This window comes from Papio anubis, chromosome 5 (assembly GCF_008728515.1).
Source record: "Papio anubis isolate 15944 chromosome 5, Panubis1.0, whole genome shotgun sequence".
In the NCBI taxonomy this organism is placed as follows: Eukaryota; Metazoa; Chordata; class Mammalia; order Primates; family Cercopithecidae; genus Papio; species Papio anubis.
The window spans coordinates 129,073,730-129,094,443 of record NC_044980.1 but is presented as its reverse complement, the minus strand read 5'-3'; the positions used below and the strand labels follow the sequence as shown (position 1 = coordinate 129,094,443).

Below are 20,714 nucleotides of genomic sequence, written 5' to 3'. Positions count from 1 at the left end.
CCCCACTGAACCAAAATAGTAAAGTTGGAAGATACATCACTCACAGAAGACAAAGTGTGGTGGGTTGATGAGACTTATGAAAGAAAACTACTTCTATCGCTCTTTAGGCTTCTCTGGTTTTAGTTTTCTTTTTAAACCCCTCCCTCTGTAAACACACAGACACAACAGGTAGGAAACCAACTCATTCCTCATTTGTTTAAACCAATGAGTATTCTGCCTCAGAAACCAGAACATGCTGCCTTATATAACGAGGTGTGTGTGTGTGTGTGTGTGTGTGTGTGTGTGTGTGTGTGTGTGTGTGATGTGCTGTTCTGGGACAGAGGAAGGGGCAGGTAGAAATCCTGAGGAGCTATGGTAGGAAGAAAGAGTTGCTACCTCCCTTTCAAGCTACGTCGGGAAGAGGGGGTGGGGACTATACCAACACATCACCACGCCGCATGCCACTCTCACACACAGATGCTTCTCCGTCATGTTCTCTGGGAAATTTCCCCCCGATTAGGAAAAGGACGGTAACACGGTTCTGCCTCGGAAGGAGAGTTTTTACCATTGCAGCACAAAGAACAGCGGAGCGCGCTTTCACATCGTTGCAACTCCACTCACTTGACCAGCTCTATACTTCAGCACCACGGAGAGCGGTACACCCTTGGCTGCCACCCATGGGGAGCCAGCTTCCCGCGACTCAGCACCGGATTCCGGTCATCTAGAGGAGGAACAAGCCTGCGTATTATACCCTCAATGTAAGCAGCTATGATGGTTCTTTCATATTGATCTTTTTTTCCAGTAGAGGTTGTGTTCTCGCTAAAATATGGAATTGAACTTTTATTTATCAGCTTTCTTCCTCTAGTGCACTGCTTAGATTTTTAGATAGATCTGAGGTCTTTCTTATCTGTTGAGTTGGTAGAAGAAATTTTTTTTTTCTTTCATTGAATGTCTAAGTTTTCAAAGCCATTTAGAAATAGACAACTCGTCTCAGTAGCCTATTCCTTTTGTGCTAGAGTAATACAGTTTTATTCCTAGAAGAGTGTGTATGTGTTGTCTCTTCTTTCCCTTCACTACTGACAGCTTTCTAATGTATTTATGTGGTTGTATATATCATAATATAAATATGGGGTTGAGAGGAGGGAGAGGGTTATATTCTAATAAGCAGCCACCATTAAAGAACTACAGGTGGCAAAAAAAAGATTGTCATTTTTCTTTTTTTCTTGCTGAAAATATGATCTGAGCTATATATCTCCTTCAGACATCCATTTCAAAATAACAAATATGCTCCTAATGAAAGAGGTGTAATCTAGGCAGAGCTTTGAAACTCTGAATCTCCCCTTTAAGTTTGAAGTTGTAAATTCACTTACCTATGATTGAGTAGACACAACCAAAATGCTATTGCTATTAATTGTAATTTAAAGACATAATGGATTCAGGGTAGATTCAGAAAAGGCAATAATGATTGACCCTGCCTGGTGGCACTCAGTGAATTTTTGCCTCAGAATGCCACCTGCTGGTGAGTCCTATTTCTGAAGCACCAGGCACACATCAGATTTATGAATGAATTCACATTAAATCCAGAATATTCATTATGGATGTGGTGCAAATCCAATCTCCAAGATCTTTTTAACAATGATATTGATTCAACTATTTAAAAACTTACCAAACTTCTATGTCACAATTACCCTTTCATAAATATTTATTTCCAAAAACACTTGCTCCTAAACTTAGGGGCATGTAGACTAGATAACTCCTTTAGGCAGTAATTAACCCAGAAAAAAATCAGAACTATGTGGAGCCTCGTTGAGGCTAATTGCAGAATGCATGTGGTATCTTGGATAAGAGATACCAGGAGCTCTTGCTTAGTAAAAGCAATCAGCATTTCCCTCCATATAAATATTCAGCATGTTACTTTTTTTTTTAGTATTGTCATTTCACAATATAAGGGCCTCTCTTACTTTCTCGGTAGTAGATGTTTATTTCAGACTCTTATCACAGAGGTCAGTGAAATCATCAAAAGGTTACACATATCTATTTTATTTCAAGAAAAATCTTTTTAAAACATAAAACTATCAAAACTTGTTTCAGCTCCATCTGGAGCTATACACAATGAGATACAGACATCCAGTTTCATAACTTCCAACTTCCAAAATAGGAAAATAAGGATTTTAAAAGTAAAAAGAAAAATAGAAGCACATACAAAGCACTAGTTATATTTAGATAGGTGGTACCTAGGGCAGTTTGAAAAAACTGAGGATAACTTCTTCTCTAAAAGAAAATAAATTACAAATAGAAACATTTATTAGCACTCAGGAACACTAGACAATATTTTTATTCCAAGATGCAATGGAAAAACTATCTCACATTAGTAGAATTTTTTGGGAAGTATATCTTAATGTAATACATTTTAATGAGTAGAAGAAGGATACTTTGCTTGTTTCCTGTAGGATTAACTGGTAAAATGTATGAACTCGTGTATATCATGGGGGTAGTTAGGTGGGTATCTTTTTTCTTTATTTAAAGTACATATGTTGTACAAGCAAATTATTATCAGTAGCTTAGGTGGGAACTTAAATGCCTTAAACCCACAATTAATATAGTTGTAATAAGCTAAAATAGAGCTAATAATATGCAATGTCACTAGAGCACTTACAAGGTGATGATAAACAGTTTACGTTCACTATCTCACCTCAACTTCAACAGAAAAAGGAAGGTGATACCTAGAAATAAGTTGGATGCCTTTGAAAATATGTAAAAATTTTCAGAAGTAGCATGAAGAAGTGAGAATGTCTCAATTTTCTGACTCAGTCACCAAAGGGTGTCATATGCCTTCTGATATTAGCTGCTTCATCTAGCAACTTATGGGCCATAATTTATAGTGGAGCTAATTAGAAACTGATTTTACTCAGGAATTCATACCTTATTTTAAATTTTGTCAGTCATAAGCAGGAAATAACTGTTATAGAATTATATGGCTCCTATATTTTGTGAGAAGGAAGATGCTGGTAAACACCAACAGCTCCAATGTACTGATCTTCTTAAATGACCAACACAGATTCAAATATTTAGGAATGAATTAAGTTGGTTGACCAAGCACCATGTGCCAGGCGTCAGGAGTATAGGGCACCAGGTGCATATGCCATATACACGAGTATTCCCTACCCTCAAGGATCTTGAACTCTAATGGAAAAAGTTATAGTCTAAAGAAACTCAGAAAAAAAAAAATCAGAAAGACAGAAAGAAGATGGCTGGCAGTGGCATACTAGCCAAAAGCACAGACTTTCAAAGCAGACAGACTAGACCCTTAACAGTGAGTCTACCTCTGGCATGTTGTGTAGCTTCAGAAAAGTGGTTAATTAATTTGACCACTTCATCATCTGTTAAATGGGAATGACAATAGCACCTAAACCATGTAATCATTTGTGAGAACTTAAAATGATAATGCATATTCTCAAATGTGTTGTGTTCGCTATACATTTTAATCATCTTCGGTTAATGATTTATGTACTTACCTCCTTTTTTATATGTTTATATTTACAATTCATTCATCATTATATTGCCATTTGTCTTTATGTCTGGCATTATTGTGTTGAGTACCTATAACATTAAATTTATCTTTATTATCTTATTTGAAAAATAAATGAATAAATAAATATAAATGACAATGCACATAAATTACTCAGCATGTAGCTGGTACATGGTTAATGTGAAACAAATGTTAATCACTATGATTAAAGAGTCATTCAGGAAAATAGCTAAGCTTATCAGAAGATAATTTATTTAAAACAGTAATTTATGTAAAGCAGTTAGGACAGTGCCTACATGGTAAATGTGTAATGTATGTTAAATATAACTATTGTATAGTCATTTAGAAAAATAGCTAAGCTGAGTATATCAATGTCCAGTAAAATGTGAGACAATTCTAATAATTGTGTACTTAAGTGCATTGATAGGTAAGATTTTGATCATTACTGTCATGGACATTTGTATATAGTGTTACGGTATCCAGGGCATTTGGTAGACATTATTTAATCTTCACTGTGCTCCTGAGGAACATGAGGAATGGGCTTTATCACTCCCGTTATTTTGGCAGGAGACCTGTGGTTTAGAAGAAGACTCCAAATAACTTGACTATTTTATCACTGTTGCTCTAGACTAATACTCAGAAAACGTACTCTTGGGAGAAGATGCCCAGAGCAAAGCTGGGTTTTCCTGGGTGTTTGATCTGACTCCTAGATTCTGTTTGGTTCTATTTCCAGTAGGGGAATATTACAGGCTGAATTGATTTTAAGATTGGATAATTTCCATAGAGACCTTTGATACATGTAGCAATTTTAGACAAGAGACAACAAATATCTCTAAAAAGACATTTTGATTAAGTGGCCTTTTCTTCTTCAGTAATTAAGCACAATTTCTGTCTCCAAAAGCCTTTATGGCCATGCTCATGTGCAGCTGGACTTAGGGCACAAGATTCATACTTTTCATGGATCAATGACATCTGGCTTCCTTCAGACTGGCTGATGCATCTGTAAGAGCAGCTTGATAAAAATAGCAACTGAAGGATCAAGAGGGAGTTTAATAATCAGTCTTCCTCTCATATATGGTTTTGTTTCCACTGGAATCCTTCTTCCGAATGACATCAAATGTCAGTTGTATGCACTTCTGGAAAATGTAAAACATAGTATCTAACTGGGGTATTTAATCACTCATTATCTCAATAATACATGCAAACAAATACGTATTTGCGTTCAAAGTTCACTTTTAAGAAAAATACTAAAATAAGGCAATCAAATTCCAAATGCATTTTAGGGAGATTCGTTTTGCTTATCATTGGCCCTAAAACTGTGATAGGATCACCAGAGTTCAGCAGGGCGGCACATCTTATTCATGAGTGTGAGCTTTGGCCACCAACTACTGTGAACCATGTGACTTTATCTGACACATCATCTTTTGTGGATTCTTTCCAACCCATGTGATATATATAGCTAAAACATGAATATCTGTGATATCAAGATTAAACAGCAAGGATATGGTGGCTGAATATATTCACAAGTGCATAAATGTTTAAAAAGCATCATTAGAGGGATATTAGGGTAAGAGGTAGTCAGAGCTAATAAAAAGCCCACAGTGAGGTTAAAAGGCCTCCATCAATATGTGCATCAATTCTCATGGCTTCATAGTCTATTGTGAAGCCCCTCGCATTGGACGCAATTTCACTGAGTAGCATATGCCATTATCTGCTTATATGCATACATGACTTTAAGGCTCATAAGGTTTCATTTTTAACGCTAAATTCTGCTAGGAAAGGAGCAGAATCAACAATTTTGTGAGCATCCAAATGTGTTTCAAGGCTGAGGGTTTTAAAGGCTGCAAAAGAGTCTTGTTTATTTCTTACTACATCTGGGTGTCTGCTTTCAAGGGCATTCAGAAAAATGCATGTCACATGGTGAGGACATTTTAACATCTGCCAAGTACTAGCTATACACATATATTCTTTTCTTTGATAAAACATAGTTATTATAGAAACATCAAGATTTATATGATGCCCTACCCTTGTGCAGAAATTATTTGTCCAAAGTCTTAGGACCTAAGATTTAGTGTTTTCACTTGGCCTACCAGAGTTTCTTCATCTAAAAGATGAGAATGCTAATACTTAGCTTTTTACGTTTTGTTTTGTTTTGTAATGAGTGGAATGAATAAACAATGCTTGAATATCCTTTAAGTTTGTAGGCTGCAGTGTCTGTGATATTCACAGGGACTCTGAATTTAGATTGGGTACTTATGTGTTCCTTGTGAAATATTTCTCTGCTATGACTTGGTTCAGTAGTCATTAAATTTCCTTTGAGTTAATCTCTCCATGGCTTGTTGCTGTGTAATAGTTGGGTATCCTTGACCTTGTAGTCTGACCTATTCTCCCTCTTGAGCAGACCTCTAATGGAAAAGTGACGTGGAATCAAGCTGTAGTGCCGGCTTCTTCTTAGACAGCTGCTGTTTCGTATCTGACACACTGCTCAGATGCTCTTGAGTGTAAACTGCTTTTTCTCAGGTTGGGTTGTGATGACTAAGTCTAATAAAGTGGTTTTGAGAGAAGTAGAAGCCTATCGTAGGACAGGCTGAGTACTTCCATGAAAAAGATTATTATCAGTCTTCCTTGGGTTCAACTTCTACCTGTGTGTGTGTGTGTGCCCAGATGACAGGCCTTGAAACTAAGTCCATTACATCTCCTGAAACAAAGCCTCTTGGGAATGCAAATGGGGTAACTGCTTAGCTTTCAACTCAGTAACTTTCTCTTTCTGAAAACCCTATAATAATAAGTGCCTGCACACTATTTGTGAATCTTTCTCTCCTGTAAATGTTTCTCTGGGATTCCTAATCCACAGTCTGCCTTTGGTACCAATGAACAGACTGTCTCTGGAATGGTGGCATTGTTGAAAAGAATGGGCTCAGAAGGATCTCATGAACTTGAATTCTGACAGTCTTTTCCCCAGCAATCTTTTATCAAAGTGCACTTTTAAAAAGTGGACGGTGGTTCAGACGCTCTTCCTAAAGGTATACAGAGCTCTCGGTTAGGATTTATCACCCACGGTTGCCTTTTGAGGGAGTTGCCCATAATTATTCTTTTTATTTTGTGCAGATAAAGAAGTTAGCTCCACTGTATAATTTAGCAGCTTTTCCCAAGGGAAGTGTGACTCAGCTCCAGGCAGGATTAGAGTACCAAGATATGATCCCCATTCTTTGCTTTATACCAGACATAGGGCCCCCAAGGAACTAAAACCGAAAAGGTTTGAGCAGGTTGAGCAGGTCAAAAGGTAAAATGAGCAGAAAACTAAATGGAGTCCCCAATTTAAACATTCACAAGGCTAATTGCATGACTTTTTAAAATCTCAAAACATTGGATTTAATTTTAAAGCCTTTCTCTGTAATCATTTTTGTTTGATTATTTTTTAAAAATGGCTAAAGTGAAATATTAAGTATTGTTTATGCATGAAGACATGATGAATGTTAAAAAAAAAAAAAACAATTCTCTGGGACCATGGAAAATAGTTAAAAACAAATATCCAAGTACTTACTCTTTAAAAAAGATACACTCTTGTTAAAATTTATGCCATTCTAATATTCTCTGAATAATGTGAGTGGAGGTAAAGTAGAAAAGAAAAATAGAAAATACAGGTAGAACCAATTGGAGAATCAACAACGTTTAAGATGTCCAAGTTGGTAAAGGCTTAGGAAACACCTGGTCCAGCCCCTCTATTCCATAGTTATTTGAGATCTAGAAGCTGGGACCTGCTCAAGGTCTCAAGGCTGGCTAGAGATGGCATATCCCCAACTTGAGTTTAAATTACACAGTAGCTGTTATTGTCTCTAGTTTGCTGTTTCAACACCTTGGCAACGTAAGTTTGGGTAACTTACATTGTCCAAGACTGGCAAATGGTGGAGCCAGGATTCCTACTCTAAACCTCCTAACTCCAAAGTCTGCCTTTCAGCCTCTCTACTCTTAGTATCTTCATCTGAGGATGAGGATGATAATAGCACCTTCCTCATAGATTTGATGCAAGAATTACACAAGTTAATACATGTGAAGCTCTTAATATAATACCTGGCATATAGTAGGTGCTTAATAAATGTTAACTGCTATTATTAGTAGCATTAGTATTAAGCTCTACACTAGGCCACACTGGGAAACAGCAATAAGTAAGAAGCGGACCCAGCATGTAAGTTGAGCTATTTCTTCCATCCATGTAAAAATCCAGGCTCAATATTAAGAAGCTAAGGCTGAATTCTCTCAGAAGGGTTGCTTCAGTGACCATTAGCAAGTGGCAATGATTCTAGTCCTGTTTCCTGCCACATCTTGCCCTTTAATAGGTGCTTAGGTTGCGTGTGGACCAGAAAGCACTGTTCCCATAGAGAATAGCACAGAATGTAGAAACAGACACGTGTGGCATGCATGCATGTTGCTGCAGTTTTGCCATGGTGCAGGAGCTCATTCAGGGGGAAACATCTGAACCGAAGGCAGCCATATTTGTGATGGCCAACTCTATGGCACAGCCCTTGGAGAGCTGGGCATAAAAAGAGGCAAGAGGGAACAGAATAAAACCTACGTTGACTTATACTTTCTACACACAAATTACCTCATTTAATCCTCCTACAGACTCTGCAGCACATGTAAGTTATCCGCATTGAGCAGGTTGGAAAACTGAAGCACCGAGGGGTTTAGTGGCTCTCTCAACTTTATACAAATGGAAATAAAACCAATAGCCTTCAGCCATACCCCCATCCCACACCCATCCTCCATCTATTATTAGGGTCCTTCCAGATCCATTTTTCAGCTCTGCCACCCCGGCTCCACCCAAGGCATATAGAGACAGACAACTGAGTCATATTCTACCACTTGAAAGAAATAGTTCAGGTAACCCAGTGTGTCTGAATCTTGATGATTGAGACAATGATTTGAAAGACTGCACAATTTCTCATAGGATTCCAAGCATGATATTCTTTGTGTATCTCAACAATTGTGTGCTCTACTGCTAGGGAATCCGCAGGAAAGTAACCTGGCATCTTTGCCCTGTCCCATAGGTTGGGGAGCAGCAACTTCAAAAACATGCAGCGCCGGCACACAACGCTGAGGGAGAAGGGCCGTCGCCAGGCCATCCGGGGTCCCGCCTACATGTTCAATGAGAAGGGCACCAGCCTGACGGCCGAGGAGGAACGCTTCCTGGACTCAGCTGAGTATGGCAACATCCCGGTGGTCCGGAAAATGCTGGAGGAGTCCAAGACCCTCAACTTCAACTGCGTGGACTACATGGGGCAGAACGCGCTGCAGCTGGCCGTGGGCAACGAGCACCTAGAGGTCACGGAGCTGCTGCTAAAGAAGGAGAACCTGGCACGGGTCGGGGACGCGCTGCTGTTGGCCATCAGCAAGGGCTACGTGCGCATCGTGGAGGCCATCCTCAACCACCCGGCCTTCGCGCAGGGCCAGCGCCTGACGCTCAGCCCGCTGGAACAGGAGCTGCGTGACGACGACTTCTATGCCTACGACGAGGACGGCACGCGCTTCTCCCACGACATCACGCCCATCATCCTGGCGGCGCACTGCCAGGAGTATGAGATCGTGCACATCCTGCTGCTCAAGGGTGCCCGTATCGAGAGGCCCCATGACTACTTCTGCAAGTGCACTGAGTGCACCGAGAAACAGCGGAAAGACTCCTTCAGCCACTCGCGCTCGCGCATGAACGCCTACAAAGGACTGGCGAGTGCCGCCTACTTGTCCCTGTCCAGCGAAGACCCTGTCCTCACCGCCCTGGAGCTCAGCAACGAGTTAGCCAGACTAGCCAACATTGAGACTGAATTCAAGGTAACTCTCCCACTTAGTACCCTGCAGGCAGGTTGCCCAAGGGGCTCTTGCGCGTGTGTCCAGTGCGAAATGGGTTGTCTTCAAATCTAAGAAAGGGGGAAACCTCGGGATCTTACTAGGCAGGCCCAGGGGAGGAGGGGAACACATCTCAGCTATAAGAGGTAGGCCTGAGGAAAAGCAGCCCTCTGGGTGAAATATTTTAAACTACATAAATACGGTAAGAAGTGACTTGAGTACAAATCCATGCAGTAAAAGACGAGTGCAGGCAGGATTATGTTGTGGTTCTGATGTCAGTGCCTTAGCTCTGTCTCAGGGAGCTCAGGAGTGTCTAGGATACCTAAGGACCTGTGGTTATTTCCTAGTGCAAGGCTTAGACTTCTTGATTGTTTCACCTACGTGGCTTTGATTTGTCCTGTTCACATCTCTGTCTTATCCTGGAATGTTTTGATCAGTCTCAGTCTAACAAGAAGACCTGGCTGCAGCTTTTCTTAAACCTGGGAAGCTCTTGCCATTTTCTTGTCAATGGGCTGAGGAGGAGGTTTAGGAAAATAAAAATGAAACTGTCTCTGTAGAGCTGAGTTTGTCAAACTAGTAGATGAGCCCAGGTGAAAGCTCTGTAATTCAATCACCCTGAGAACACCTTGACCTGCCAGGCCAGCCTAGAGGATGGAAACCCATCTCCAAAGTGCATTTTTCAATAGCAGGCCTGTGCTTTGTCAACTGACATTCCACCTGAAAGAGAAAACTTCCTAAAGTAGGAAATTCTTTTCACACAGTGTTTAATAAAAATAAGAGCAATTTTTTTTTTCCTTTTTTGAGATGGAGTCTCACACTGTCAACCAGGCTAGAGTCCAGTGGCATGAACTCAGCCCACTGCAAGCTCTGCCTCCTGGGTTCAAGCCATTCTCCTGCCTCAGCCTCCCAAGTAGCTGGGACTACAGGTGACTGCCACCATGTCCGGCAAATTTTTTGTATTTTTAATTGAGACAGGGTTTCACCGTGTTAGCCAGGATGCTCTCGATCTCCTGACCTCATGATCTGCCCACCTCGGCCCCCTAAAATGCTGAGATTATAGGCATAAGCCACTGCGCCCAGCCAAGAGCAAATATTTAGTGGGCAGTTATTGTATGCCTAGCACTAACCACTTTATCTATATGATCTTATTTAATCTTCTCAGCAACCAGATGACTTGAGTACTGTTATTAGCCTCATTTTATATGAAGGCACAGAAGTAGACAGAGGATCATATAGCCAGTAAATAGCAAAACCATTGTTCTAATCTATGCACTCAGACCCCAGAGTCAACTTAGCCACTTCAGGAAACTGAGGGCCAGAGCCTTGCTTGTATAACAAGCTTTTCAGGTTTCACTTGTTTTTACATGAATGATAGAGGATCCTCCACTGCAGAAGGTATAGCTGGAAGAGTAGGAACCACAACTAGGCTCATTATTTCTCATCCTGCCATTCAACCACAGACTATCATGTGCTACATGCCATACAAAGAGGTATTGCACACAGAGCTGTTACCGCAAGTGAAAACTTCATGATCCAAACTAGATGTCGTTGGAGGAGCTGCCCTGTTTGGCATACAATTATACGGCCAAGAATGGGTACCAGCTCACAGAAAGGAAGGTTCTCCTGGGCTGCATTTTTCAGGGAGGGCTCAAAGGAGATGTAATTGGGTTGAGCCTTAATGAGTAGGAGTGTTTGGGTCATTAGGAAGAGAGAGTAGGCATTTGGAGGAGGTAAGTGAAGATGAGGTCCAGAATGGGCCAGAGCAGGGAGGGTGAGTAGTTCCATGTGACTCAAATACAAGCTTCCGGTAGGCCATTCAGGAGGAATGCTGAAGAGATCAGTTGGGGAAGGATCTCAAAGGACCCAGCAGGTCAGGCTGAGCACTTTTAACGTTGTCTTGTAGGAAAGGGAGAGCGGTGGAAAGTTTGTAATTAGGGAACTAAAGTGATGAGAACTAGAGTTTGGGAAATTAATTTGTCTGGTAAATAAGAATTGGAGAATTTGGAGTGTGAGGCACTGGGACTGAAGAGGGAGAAAATTTTGCTGTATGTAGGTGAGGTCATGGAAGCCTCCCTGTAGGAAGACGCTCATGCCATAAGCCAGGGACAGAAAGGCCAGGCCAAGAGGAGGTTGCAGGGCCCCAAAAATTGGGACTAGAAAAGAATTCTTTAAGAAGTTTACTTTATGTCATCTGTCCTCCACCTGAGACCCAACCACTAAATTGAAGCCACTTCTCTAAATCCTACATTGTTTGGTCTCATCTGAAAAACTTGGTGGATGTAGAGGTAGAGATTACTGAAAGAAACTCTTAAGGAATATAGCCTCTTTTTTCTTTTTTTCTGTACAATAAACCTTACTCACCAACATTAAGGTCAAGGATGTGCTGAGGAAAATTGGTTGAACTTTGCTTGTTGCACAGTCTTCGGACCTATTCTGCATTGGCCATGTGAAAGGAATGGCTAAACTAATTAATTCAGATATTTCAAGCCAAAACGTTTTTTAAAAATTCAAGCCAAAACAAGATTTTTTTGGATTAGATTATCTGGAAAATTGCACAATTCTCTACTGTATCTGGGAGCATGCCAGCCTTGCTAAATAAAATGATACTAAACTAACATTTGGAATTACATCTGAGCCAATTTTTTTTAGTAAAACTCAAATCTAGCATATTTCAGTATTTGCAATATCTGAAACTGGAAGTTCATTTGAAAGTATCTACTATGATATTTTGATTTTAAAAGTAAATATGAAAATTTTGGACAATTTTTTATTTTAAAAGTAAATATGAAAATTGTGGACAATTAAGAAGACCAGTAACGTAATGAAAAATCCTTTCTACAATGCAGTTACTTGGAACAAGAGTTTGCATCAATACATTTGCTGGCTATTAACATCCACCTAGTCACCTTTGTTTGAAGTAATGTCTTTTGGATTGTCGACAAATGGCACATTATAAATTAACATAACTGTTCCTTTAGTACTTTATTGCTTATTCAGCTAGCCTTATATGTGCATTCCTGACATTATAAATCTTCTCAGAGGAGAGCAGCTTAGCAGGAAAGAAGTCAAATTGTAATAAAAAAAAAAAAATAAAGAGCAAGAGAGTGTCTTCTAAAATGCACTATTTCTGAATCCGTTCTGCTTTCAAGGGACCACATGTTGCTGCTTGTAGCCACATATTATGGAGATGATCTGATGCCATCAAATGTGTAAAAAACTATCAGATTCTTATTGGAAATGTCATATGTCATCCTCCACATCCCCTAAAATACTCATTCGGGGAAAACCTCTTCCTGACTAGGAAGCATCATCCATGAAAAATAGTTTTCCCAGGCTATTGTTTTTGGAGTCACTTTAATTTATCACCAGAATAGACACTAGTCATTAACAAAAATTGCAGCCAATGTCAAGGTCTTCAGCAAATTGTGGCTGGAGTTAGATGCCTGCTGGCAAGTCGTTATTTTTTGGTGTAGAAATCATGTAGCTGTTCAAGGATTTTCTTATGTCTCTCTCATCTTGGATCTAGAAAGATATTAAAACTCGATGTGGTCACTGGGGCCTCCCTGGTGCCTTGTGTGGCACCCAATAAGCTAGTGAGCATTCCAGAAATACTTGATGAAGGGAATAAAGGAAATCCTAAAAGGATAATCATTTCAACTAATGAAGCACTTGACTCCTTTTCTTTATGGTTTAAACTCTTCCTCCATGGGTGGATTTAATAGCGGCATTTGATGGACATAGTGAAACGAGGAAGCTGTAAAGAAAGTTATAAGTTGGTTGGGAGGACAAAGTCCATACACATTAAATAGCTGTTCCCAATCATTTGCTTCACTGTATGGTGATGGAGGGCAAAGTGTGTCTTCTTGATCTTCCCCACAGTACCTAAAATGGGTTTTGGGAGCACTGCCAACAAATGACATTTTGGTTGATTGGTTTTTCTATGCAGTAAGAGTCAGAGAAAAGGAATATTAGTGTGAGCTGGACTTCTCAGAAGTGCTTCATCCTTGTGGAATATGCACTCTCTGTGTAGAGGCACCTAGAGTAGCAAGGAAAAATAAAAAAATTGTCTACTTCAGTTGGGTAACAGCCACCAAGAACACAGTGTGATGTCTGCAGCTCTCCTGAATTAATCTGCTTGGTTTTCTTCACTGATCATCTTTGTGATAAAATTGCTTAGGGTCCATTTTATTTTGCTAGTCTCCTTTATTTGCTTCCCAGTCAAATTCCTGGGCATTTTGTCTATGCATTTTATTTTTCTGTGGAGCTTTTATTTCAAAATGATTAGAGGAATTAATATTTCTTCCAACTGAGTTATGAAAACAGCAATGCCTGATGGGGCAGAGTGGGGACATGGAAAGAAAAGATGACAAGGGAATATTGTAGAGTGAGGTTTAGGACTTTGGAAGGAAAGAGAAAGCAGTATGGGGTAGGGGTATCTCTCTTGCTTTCTCATCTTTCGCTTATATTTAAAAGCATCCAGTGTGCCTGAATCAGAGACTGTGGAAGCCTCACAAACACTGTATTGCAGTTATTTAACATCTAGTGGTTCTGAAGAATAACAAAGCTACAAGTAAGAAGGCTCTTCCTGTTGACAAAATAGCATGGAGGTTGTGGATGGTGCTTCAGTCACAAGCAATTTATCCTTTGAGACCTCAGAGAGGAAGAGTAGGGCCAAGAACTAACTTTATCCTACTTAAAGTGGAAATGATTTTTCTGTTTATCAATGGGTTGTTAACCACATGTATTATGAAAAATAGATGATGAATTATGTATTAATGTTTGCGCTGTCATCTTAAGACTCGTGAAAATTCTCTGGGCCTAAAATACTACAAAATAAAAATGCAAATAATGATAAATAAGACCAATTTGCCACCTGCTATGATCTCTAGAGAGATCACATTGTGGAAGGTAAAGATGTTTAGGTGATAGTTTGCAATCTGCTTACAAACTTATCAGAATAGAAAAGGGAAGAGTGAGGAGAAGGAGTGACTTTGTCTCATTGTGCCAGGGCTTAGAGCACATCTAACCTCTGGCTGTGTGCAGCCAGGGAGACAGGAAGCTTGGGGAAAGGCCCCCACCTGGGCTGCAGGCTGAATAAGCCTATTGCCCCAGCTTTCAGTGTTTGCACCAGTTTCTCAAATACTTTGAATCATTTTAGAATTTTTAAATGTTATAGTCCAACACCCTGGGAAAAATATTATACATTTCCTTGAAGTTTGAAAGCTTGGCTGGGAGTATAAATAAATGCCTGCTTAACATTCAGGAAATGACTTGAAAATTGTTTCCTTTTCTATTGGGAAAATATTTTTTAAGTTGTGAAGGCTGCAGGCCTTAAAAGGATGTTTTATGTGTGTGATGTGTGCCTGTGTGTGTAAGACAGAATCTAGAAGAAAAGTCCTCAAAGCGTGAGCTTATACATTTGGCCGTACCTATCCACAGGTTCCACATCAATGGATTCAGCCAACTGTAGATGGAAAATATTCGGAAAAAAATAAACAAAAAATCACAATACAATAAAAACAATACAAATAAATAAAACAATAGAACAGTAGATATAAAACAGTAGAACAATTATTCACATAGCATTTACATTGTATTGGGTATTATACATTCTCTGGAAATGATTTAAAGTATATAGGATATGCATAGGTTATATGCAAATATGATGCCATTTTATTATCAGGGACTTGACTACCCTCAGATTTTGGTAGGGGGGAAGGTCATGGAACTAATCATCTGCAGATACTGAGGGACGACTGTATACTATCCCTAATCCCCTCAGGGATCTGTGTCCCTCTAGTCCTGTGTTTGAGCATCGGATGATGCAGAAATGTGAGTAGAGGAAAGAAAGCTGGTGGATGTCAGGTGATGAGTTGATGGAACTGCCACTCACTAAGCATACACAGGTGAAATGTAATCAAAGTGTGAATGCCTTTCCTCAGGGCCACAATGGGGCCTGGTCACAGGACCCTATACCTGAAAGCAAGATCCAGGGACTGGCTTATCTCCAGAGAAGGGACAAAGTGACTTCTGCTTATGTTAGCTTTTTTTTTTTTTTTTTTTCTATTTTTCTGCCTACGTGTCTAGGGGAATGCTTTTGCCAGAGCATTCATTAATGAGTCATCACAGGAAAATGAGTCAATTAATGTGTCCTTTAATAACAACTTTTCATTGGGTCACAAATAATACCTAAAATTAGATGATGTTTCTCTTCTAGGGTCTATGTCATGAGTATCTGCCTCCAAGATACAGGGAGACAGTATGCTCTGGATGACAGTTATTTGAGTGTGATAAAAGAGACAAGCGCAGAGGGGCAGGTCCTGGAGGGCACCCATTGCACCATGCTTCATCTCCTGGAGGCTGAGGAGTGGACAGTGAGGAGCTTGACCCTGGAACCAGACTGACCTGGTTCTCTCTCCTACCAACCAGAGATCTTGGGCATCTATTGGAAGTTAGTTTTCTCATTTGAAAAAAGGAGGGTAGGATACAATCATGTATTACTTAATGAAGATATGTCCTGAGAAATGCATTGTTAAGCAATTTCATCACTGTGTGAATATCATAGAGTGTTCCTACCCAAACCTAGATGATACAGTTCACTACACACCTGGGCTATGTGGGATAGCCTATTGATCCCAGGCTATACACCTGTGCGGCATGTTACTGTCCTGAACACTGTAGACAGTTGTAATATAGTGGTCAGAATTTGTGTATATAACATATCTAAATAGGAAAGGCACAGTAAAATATGGTATAAAAATTTTTTTTTTTTTTTTTTTTTGAGACGGAGTCTCGCTCTGTCGCCCAAGCTGGAGTGCAGTGGCCAGATCTCAGCTCACTGCAAGCTCCGCTGCCTGAGTTTACGCCATTCTCCTGCCTCAGCCTCCCGAGTAGCTGGGACTACAGGCGCCTGCCACCTCGCCCGGCTAGTTTTTTTTTTTTTTTGTATTTTTTAGTAGAGACGGGGTTTCACCGTGTTAGCCAGGATGGTCTTGATCTCCTGACCTCGTGATCCGCCCGTCTCGGCCTCCCAAAGTGCTGGGATTACAGGCTTGAGCCACCACGCCCGGCCGGTATAAAAATTTTTAATGATATGCCTGGATAGGGCAACTCCATTATAATTTCATGGGATCACTGTCATACGTACAGTCCATTCTGGAGTGAAATGCTATTGTGCCATGCATGACTGTACTTCAGTTGTAACTTGACCAAAATGGAATGCTTGTTTACTCCACCCAAACATTTGCTGTTACCCTAATCTGTCTGACTCTGTAAGTGACATTACCATTCATCAAGTTGCTAAGAAATTTCTACACTATCCCGTTTAACCTCCAGAAAATCCTGGCACATATAGTATTAAGTAAATATTAGCTCAGTAAATAGACAAATCAGCAATCAAATTAATGAATAATGACCTCCCAGGGTGTTGGTGAGGATTAAATGAGATAAAAATTACATAACTTCTTGCAGAGAAGCTGATATACATAATAAGCACTATTAAGTTTTCACCAGAGAGCTCCATGAGGATCTCTGTGTTTCTCAGCACCCACTGGATTTTCAGCACTACAACTTTTCCTCCCAGTAACATGGATTAAATATCAGCACCTCCTCTATTCAGAGGGTCTTGCTGATTTCTGCTAAGCTTCCCACTCCCATGGCAGATTTTTCCCGCACAAGAAAACAACTAGGCTGTACGTGTGAGCTCCATGGTTAAAAATAGGCCAAGGGAATATTTTCCAATTGAAAAAAATGCAGAACACTAAAACTGAATAAGCTTAGAGTGCTGCTAACATATTACTGTGGAGAGAGGCGACGTGGGCTGGAAAGATAGAGAAGCAAAAGAGGAGGAGGGAGGAAATGGGCAGGCAGAGATCCTGCCAAATACAGATTATTTTTTGAAAAATATCTCCGTGGAAAAGATTCATCACTACACATACAAAAATTGAGAAAAATCATTTCCTACACAAGTGCAACTATCAGTCTGAAATATCAGAGATATGGAGAAAATGGAAACAGTTCTTTGAGGATGTTAGCCAATGAGTAGTAGCACAAATTAAATCAAATGGAAATGCAGAGATTTTTCTCTGAAAAAATAATTACAATGCTATATACATTAATCACAGCAGAGTAACATTAATCAAGTATGCTGCACACACCATCTGCAGGGAGGCACATGTTTTATTAGCAGTAAATTCACACTCAGATTAAATACAGAAAATATTTGTCAGGATGGGGACAAGATCTATAGACTCACAGACTATCAGAGCTAGGCAGGCCCTAGTAACAGAGCCATCTGAAAATTCCCTATTCATGCAATGAATACATATAAAGCTTCTAGTCTGGACAAGGCTCTGAGTTGGATGCTGACATAAAATGAACAATATAAAGTTCCTGCCCTCAAGGACCTTATTGTCAAGGGGAGGAGATAAGTGTCCTTCATATAATCATACCAATAAACACAGCATTACAATTGTGATAGAAAATAAAAATGTAATTTTAATAGAGTTGTCTTAATGGGGCAGCTTACAGCAATGTCTAAAATGAAACCCAATGGAATAAAAGAGATAAATGGACGACAGAGAATAGGAAAGAGGGCTCTGCATGTGGAAACGACACATGAAATAGCCCAGTGAAGGGAAGGAGAAAAAGAAGCCCATTCCGAGAATTCTGAGTAACATGGTCTGGATCTACTGGAGGGAGTAAACAGAAGTGGCAGGTGACATGGATGCTAAAGAGAACCTTAGCCATGGCTTTACCATTAGTGGCCGTGTAAGAAGTTGGACTTCATTGTAGGGTGAATGGCGAGGCATCGGATGTTTTCAGCAAGTGAGTGAGTGACTCATATATGCAGTTTGGAAAGATCTACTCTACCTGCTATAGAAAATGGATTGGAGAGCTCAAGAATGGAAAGAGTTGGAAGGCCTATGTAGGAAGACGAGACCCTCCCAGGACGGGGTGAGTGGCATATGAACGCAGAAGGACTAGCGCATCTCCACCAGCAGGTGCTTCATTGCAGATGAAGCCATAGTGCAGTTGGAGCAGGTGACTGTCTCCTTGCTGCTTCTAGGACCACTGTCTTGTCTTCAAGCTCCCCAGGACCCTGCTTCTCCTATCTCTGGGACCTCTCAGTGCTTCACAGTGGTGCTCCAGGCAGTGGAGAGCCATAGGGACAGGAAGCAGAACAGAGCCAGCTCTTTAACTTATCCTCTAAGACAGGAGCCCAGTAAAATAGAAGGAGAACAGGAGAGTTATGTCAATTCCAATTTTCCACCTTGATCTTTGATGGAAAATTGACCTTGACCTTAGAAGAGAGTGTGTCCCAGGCTCAGCCAAATTGTTCTTTGCAAAGCAGAGGTATTGGAAAGTGGGTTCAGAAGTGATAACCCCAGAATGGAAAGGATTCCAGTGGACTTTAATCTTCCCATTGCATTTTCAAGATTCTAAAAACATCTTTCTCTCTCTGTTGGTTGCATGAACCCAGTAAATTTTTCATTAAAGTAGAGGAAAATGGCTGAATCTTCTCTCTGATTTATGTTAAACTAAAGCTTATTTTGGCATAAATAAAGTTATGCAGTAGACCTCCCCTTCTCCTTTCCTTCAGGGGACTCTGGACATTGAAAATGCCATGCCAAGAAGAGACTGGGTGCAATCAAGGCTTTTCTGGGCACCCAAAATCTCCTTTGGCAAATACTCAATTGAGTGTGGGTGGTTGTTTTAGTTTCTGAGCGCTGCAATAACAAAGTAGCACAAACGTGGTGATTTAAAAGCACAGAACCTTATTCTCTCACAGTACTGAGGGCTAGAGGTCCAAAATCAAGGTGTTAGCTCGGTCATGCCCTCCTTGGAGGCTCTAGAAGAGGATCTGTCCTTGCCTCTTTCTACTTTCTGGTGGTTTCTGCCAAGCCTTTATTTGTCAATGCGCCGCTCCAGTCTCTGCCTCTGTTATAATGCAGTAGGGTTCTCGCTGTGTTTTTCTATGTTAATTCTCTTCTGATAAGGACACCAGTCATTTGGGAGTGAGGATCCACCCTATTCCAATAGGTCTCCATCTTAACGAGTTACACCAGCAAATATCCTATTTCCAAATAAGGTCACATTCTGAGGTTCCAGGAAGGACATGCATTGGGGTGCGTGGTGCTATTCAACTCAGTACAGTAGGGTAAGCACCAGGTTGAGATAAACTGGCAAAGGTTGAGACCAGGAATCCAGGAAGACCCCCAGTAGGGTAAACTAGGCCAGAGGTCAGTGACTCATACAGTGGGTCATATATTCTAGGAAGCCAAAGATAATCGTAACTCAGAGGTCAGTCTGGAGGAAACCAGAGGTTATTGATTTCTTGGTTATTGACCAAGCACAAACCAAGCCAGGGATATGGGAACTTCATAAATGTGTGTGTCCATGTGTGTGTTGTGTGTATGTGTATGTGTGTGTGTGTTCTATGTGTACATGGTGTGTGTGTTGCGTGTGTGTATACTTATGTGTGTGTGCGCAGTTGTGGTGTTGGGGAAAGCAGAACAGATAAAAGGAGGGACGACAGCTGAGAGAGGAAACTTGGTGTTGGGGACAGTGCCCTCTCAAGTATGACAAAAACCTTTTAAAGTATTGGGTTTGGGGATAATAAAAGTAAAACACTGTTGATTGTAGAATTTTTAAAAATATAGAAGAGCAGATGAACAAGAATATTAGGATTAATCATTAATTCCACTATCTAAGAATCTGTTTTTTTTTTTTTTTAAGCAGAGTCTCACTCTGTCGCCCAGGTTGGAGTGCAGTGACTTGATCTTGGCTCACTGTAACCACCACCTTCCAGGTTCAAGCAATTCTCCCACCTCAGCCTCCCAAGTAGCCGGGATTACAGGCGCCTGCCACCTGTATTTTTAGTAGAGGCGGGGTTTCGCCATGTTGGCCAGGCTGGTCTCAAACTCCTGACCTCAGGTGATCTGCCCGCCTCAGCCTCCCAAAGTGCTGGGATTACAGGTGCGAGCCACCGCGCCTGGTCAGAATAGTTCATATTTTGGTGTGTTTCCACCTAATCCTCCCCAACCTCCAGGTAAAAAAGTTTGAATTAATACTATAACTCAGTTGATGGAACATTATCAACATATTTTTACTTCCATTCATACTTTATCCCTACTTCCATTCTTCTTCTCCTCCAAAAAGCATCCTTTTTGATGTATTTGATGTATTTATATATATAAGTATGTATTTATCAAAAATTCAAGAAATACGACTTTTGCATCCACTGTGTTCTCAAGGTTCTAGAGGGTCTTAAAGACCATCAAAACCCTGTAGTCTCTGCCCTCATGGAGCTTACATTCTAATGGAAATTATGAAAAACATGGTTGTTTTGCATGTGTGCTTGCAC

General features: G+C 40.5%; 1 protein-coding gene and 1 long non-coding RNA gene across 4 annotated transcripts in view; one reads left to right on the top strand and one right to left on the bottom strand.

Annotated features, from left to right (window-relative positions):
- The window catches only part of LOC103885435, a 52,412-nt gene that overhangs the window by 10,581 nt on the left and 21,117 nt on the right, over positions 1–20,714 (bottom strand). For 2 of the 3 annotated variants that reach the window (XR_001903799.2, XR_002522749.1), the window contains one exon: positions 632–700. The exons of the other annotated variant lie outside the window; for it this stretch is intronic. This is a non-coding gene — a long non-coding RNA (uncharacterized LOC103885435). Of the gene's footprint in view, positions 1–631; positions 701–20,714 lie in introns of those variants that run through there. 3 annotated transcript variants of the gene reach the window in all.
- The window catches only part of TRPC7 (transient receptor potential cation channel subfamily C member 7), a 141,024-nt gene continuing 120,966 nt past the window's right edge, over positions 657–20,714 (top strand). The window contains exons 1-2 of the mRNA XM_003900135.4: positions 657–737; positions 8,557–9,334. Of these exons, the coding sequence (XP_003900184.2) occupies positions 736–737; positions 8,557–9,334 (780 nt within the window). The 5' untranslated portion in view covers positions 657–735. The remainder of the gene's footprint in view (positions 738–8,556; positions 9,335–20,714) is intronic.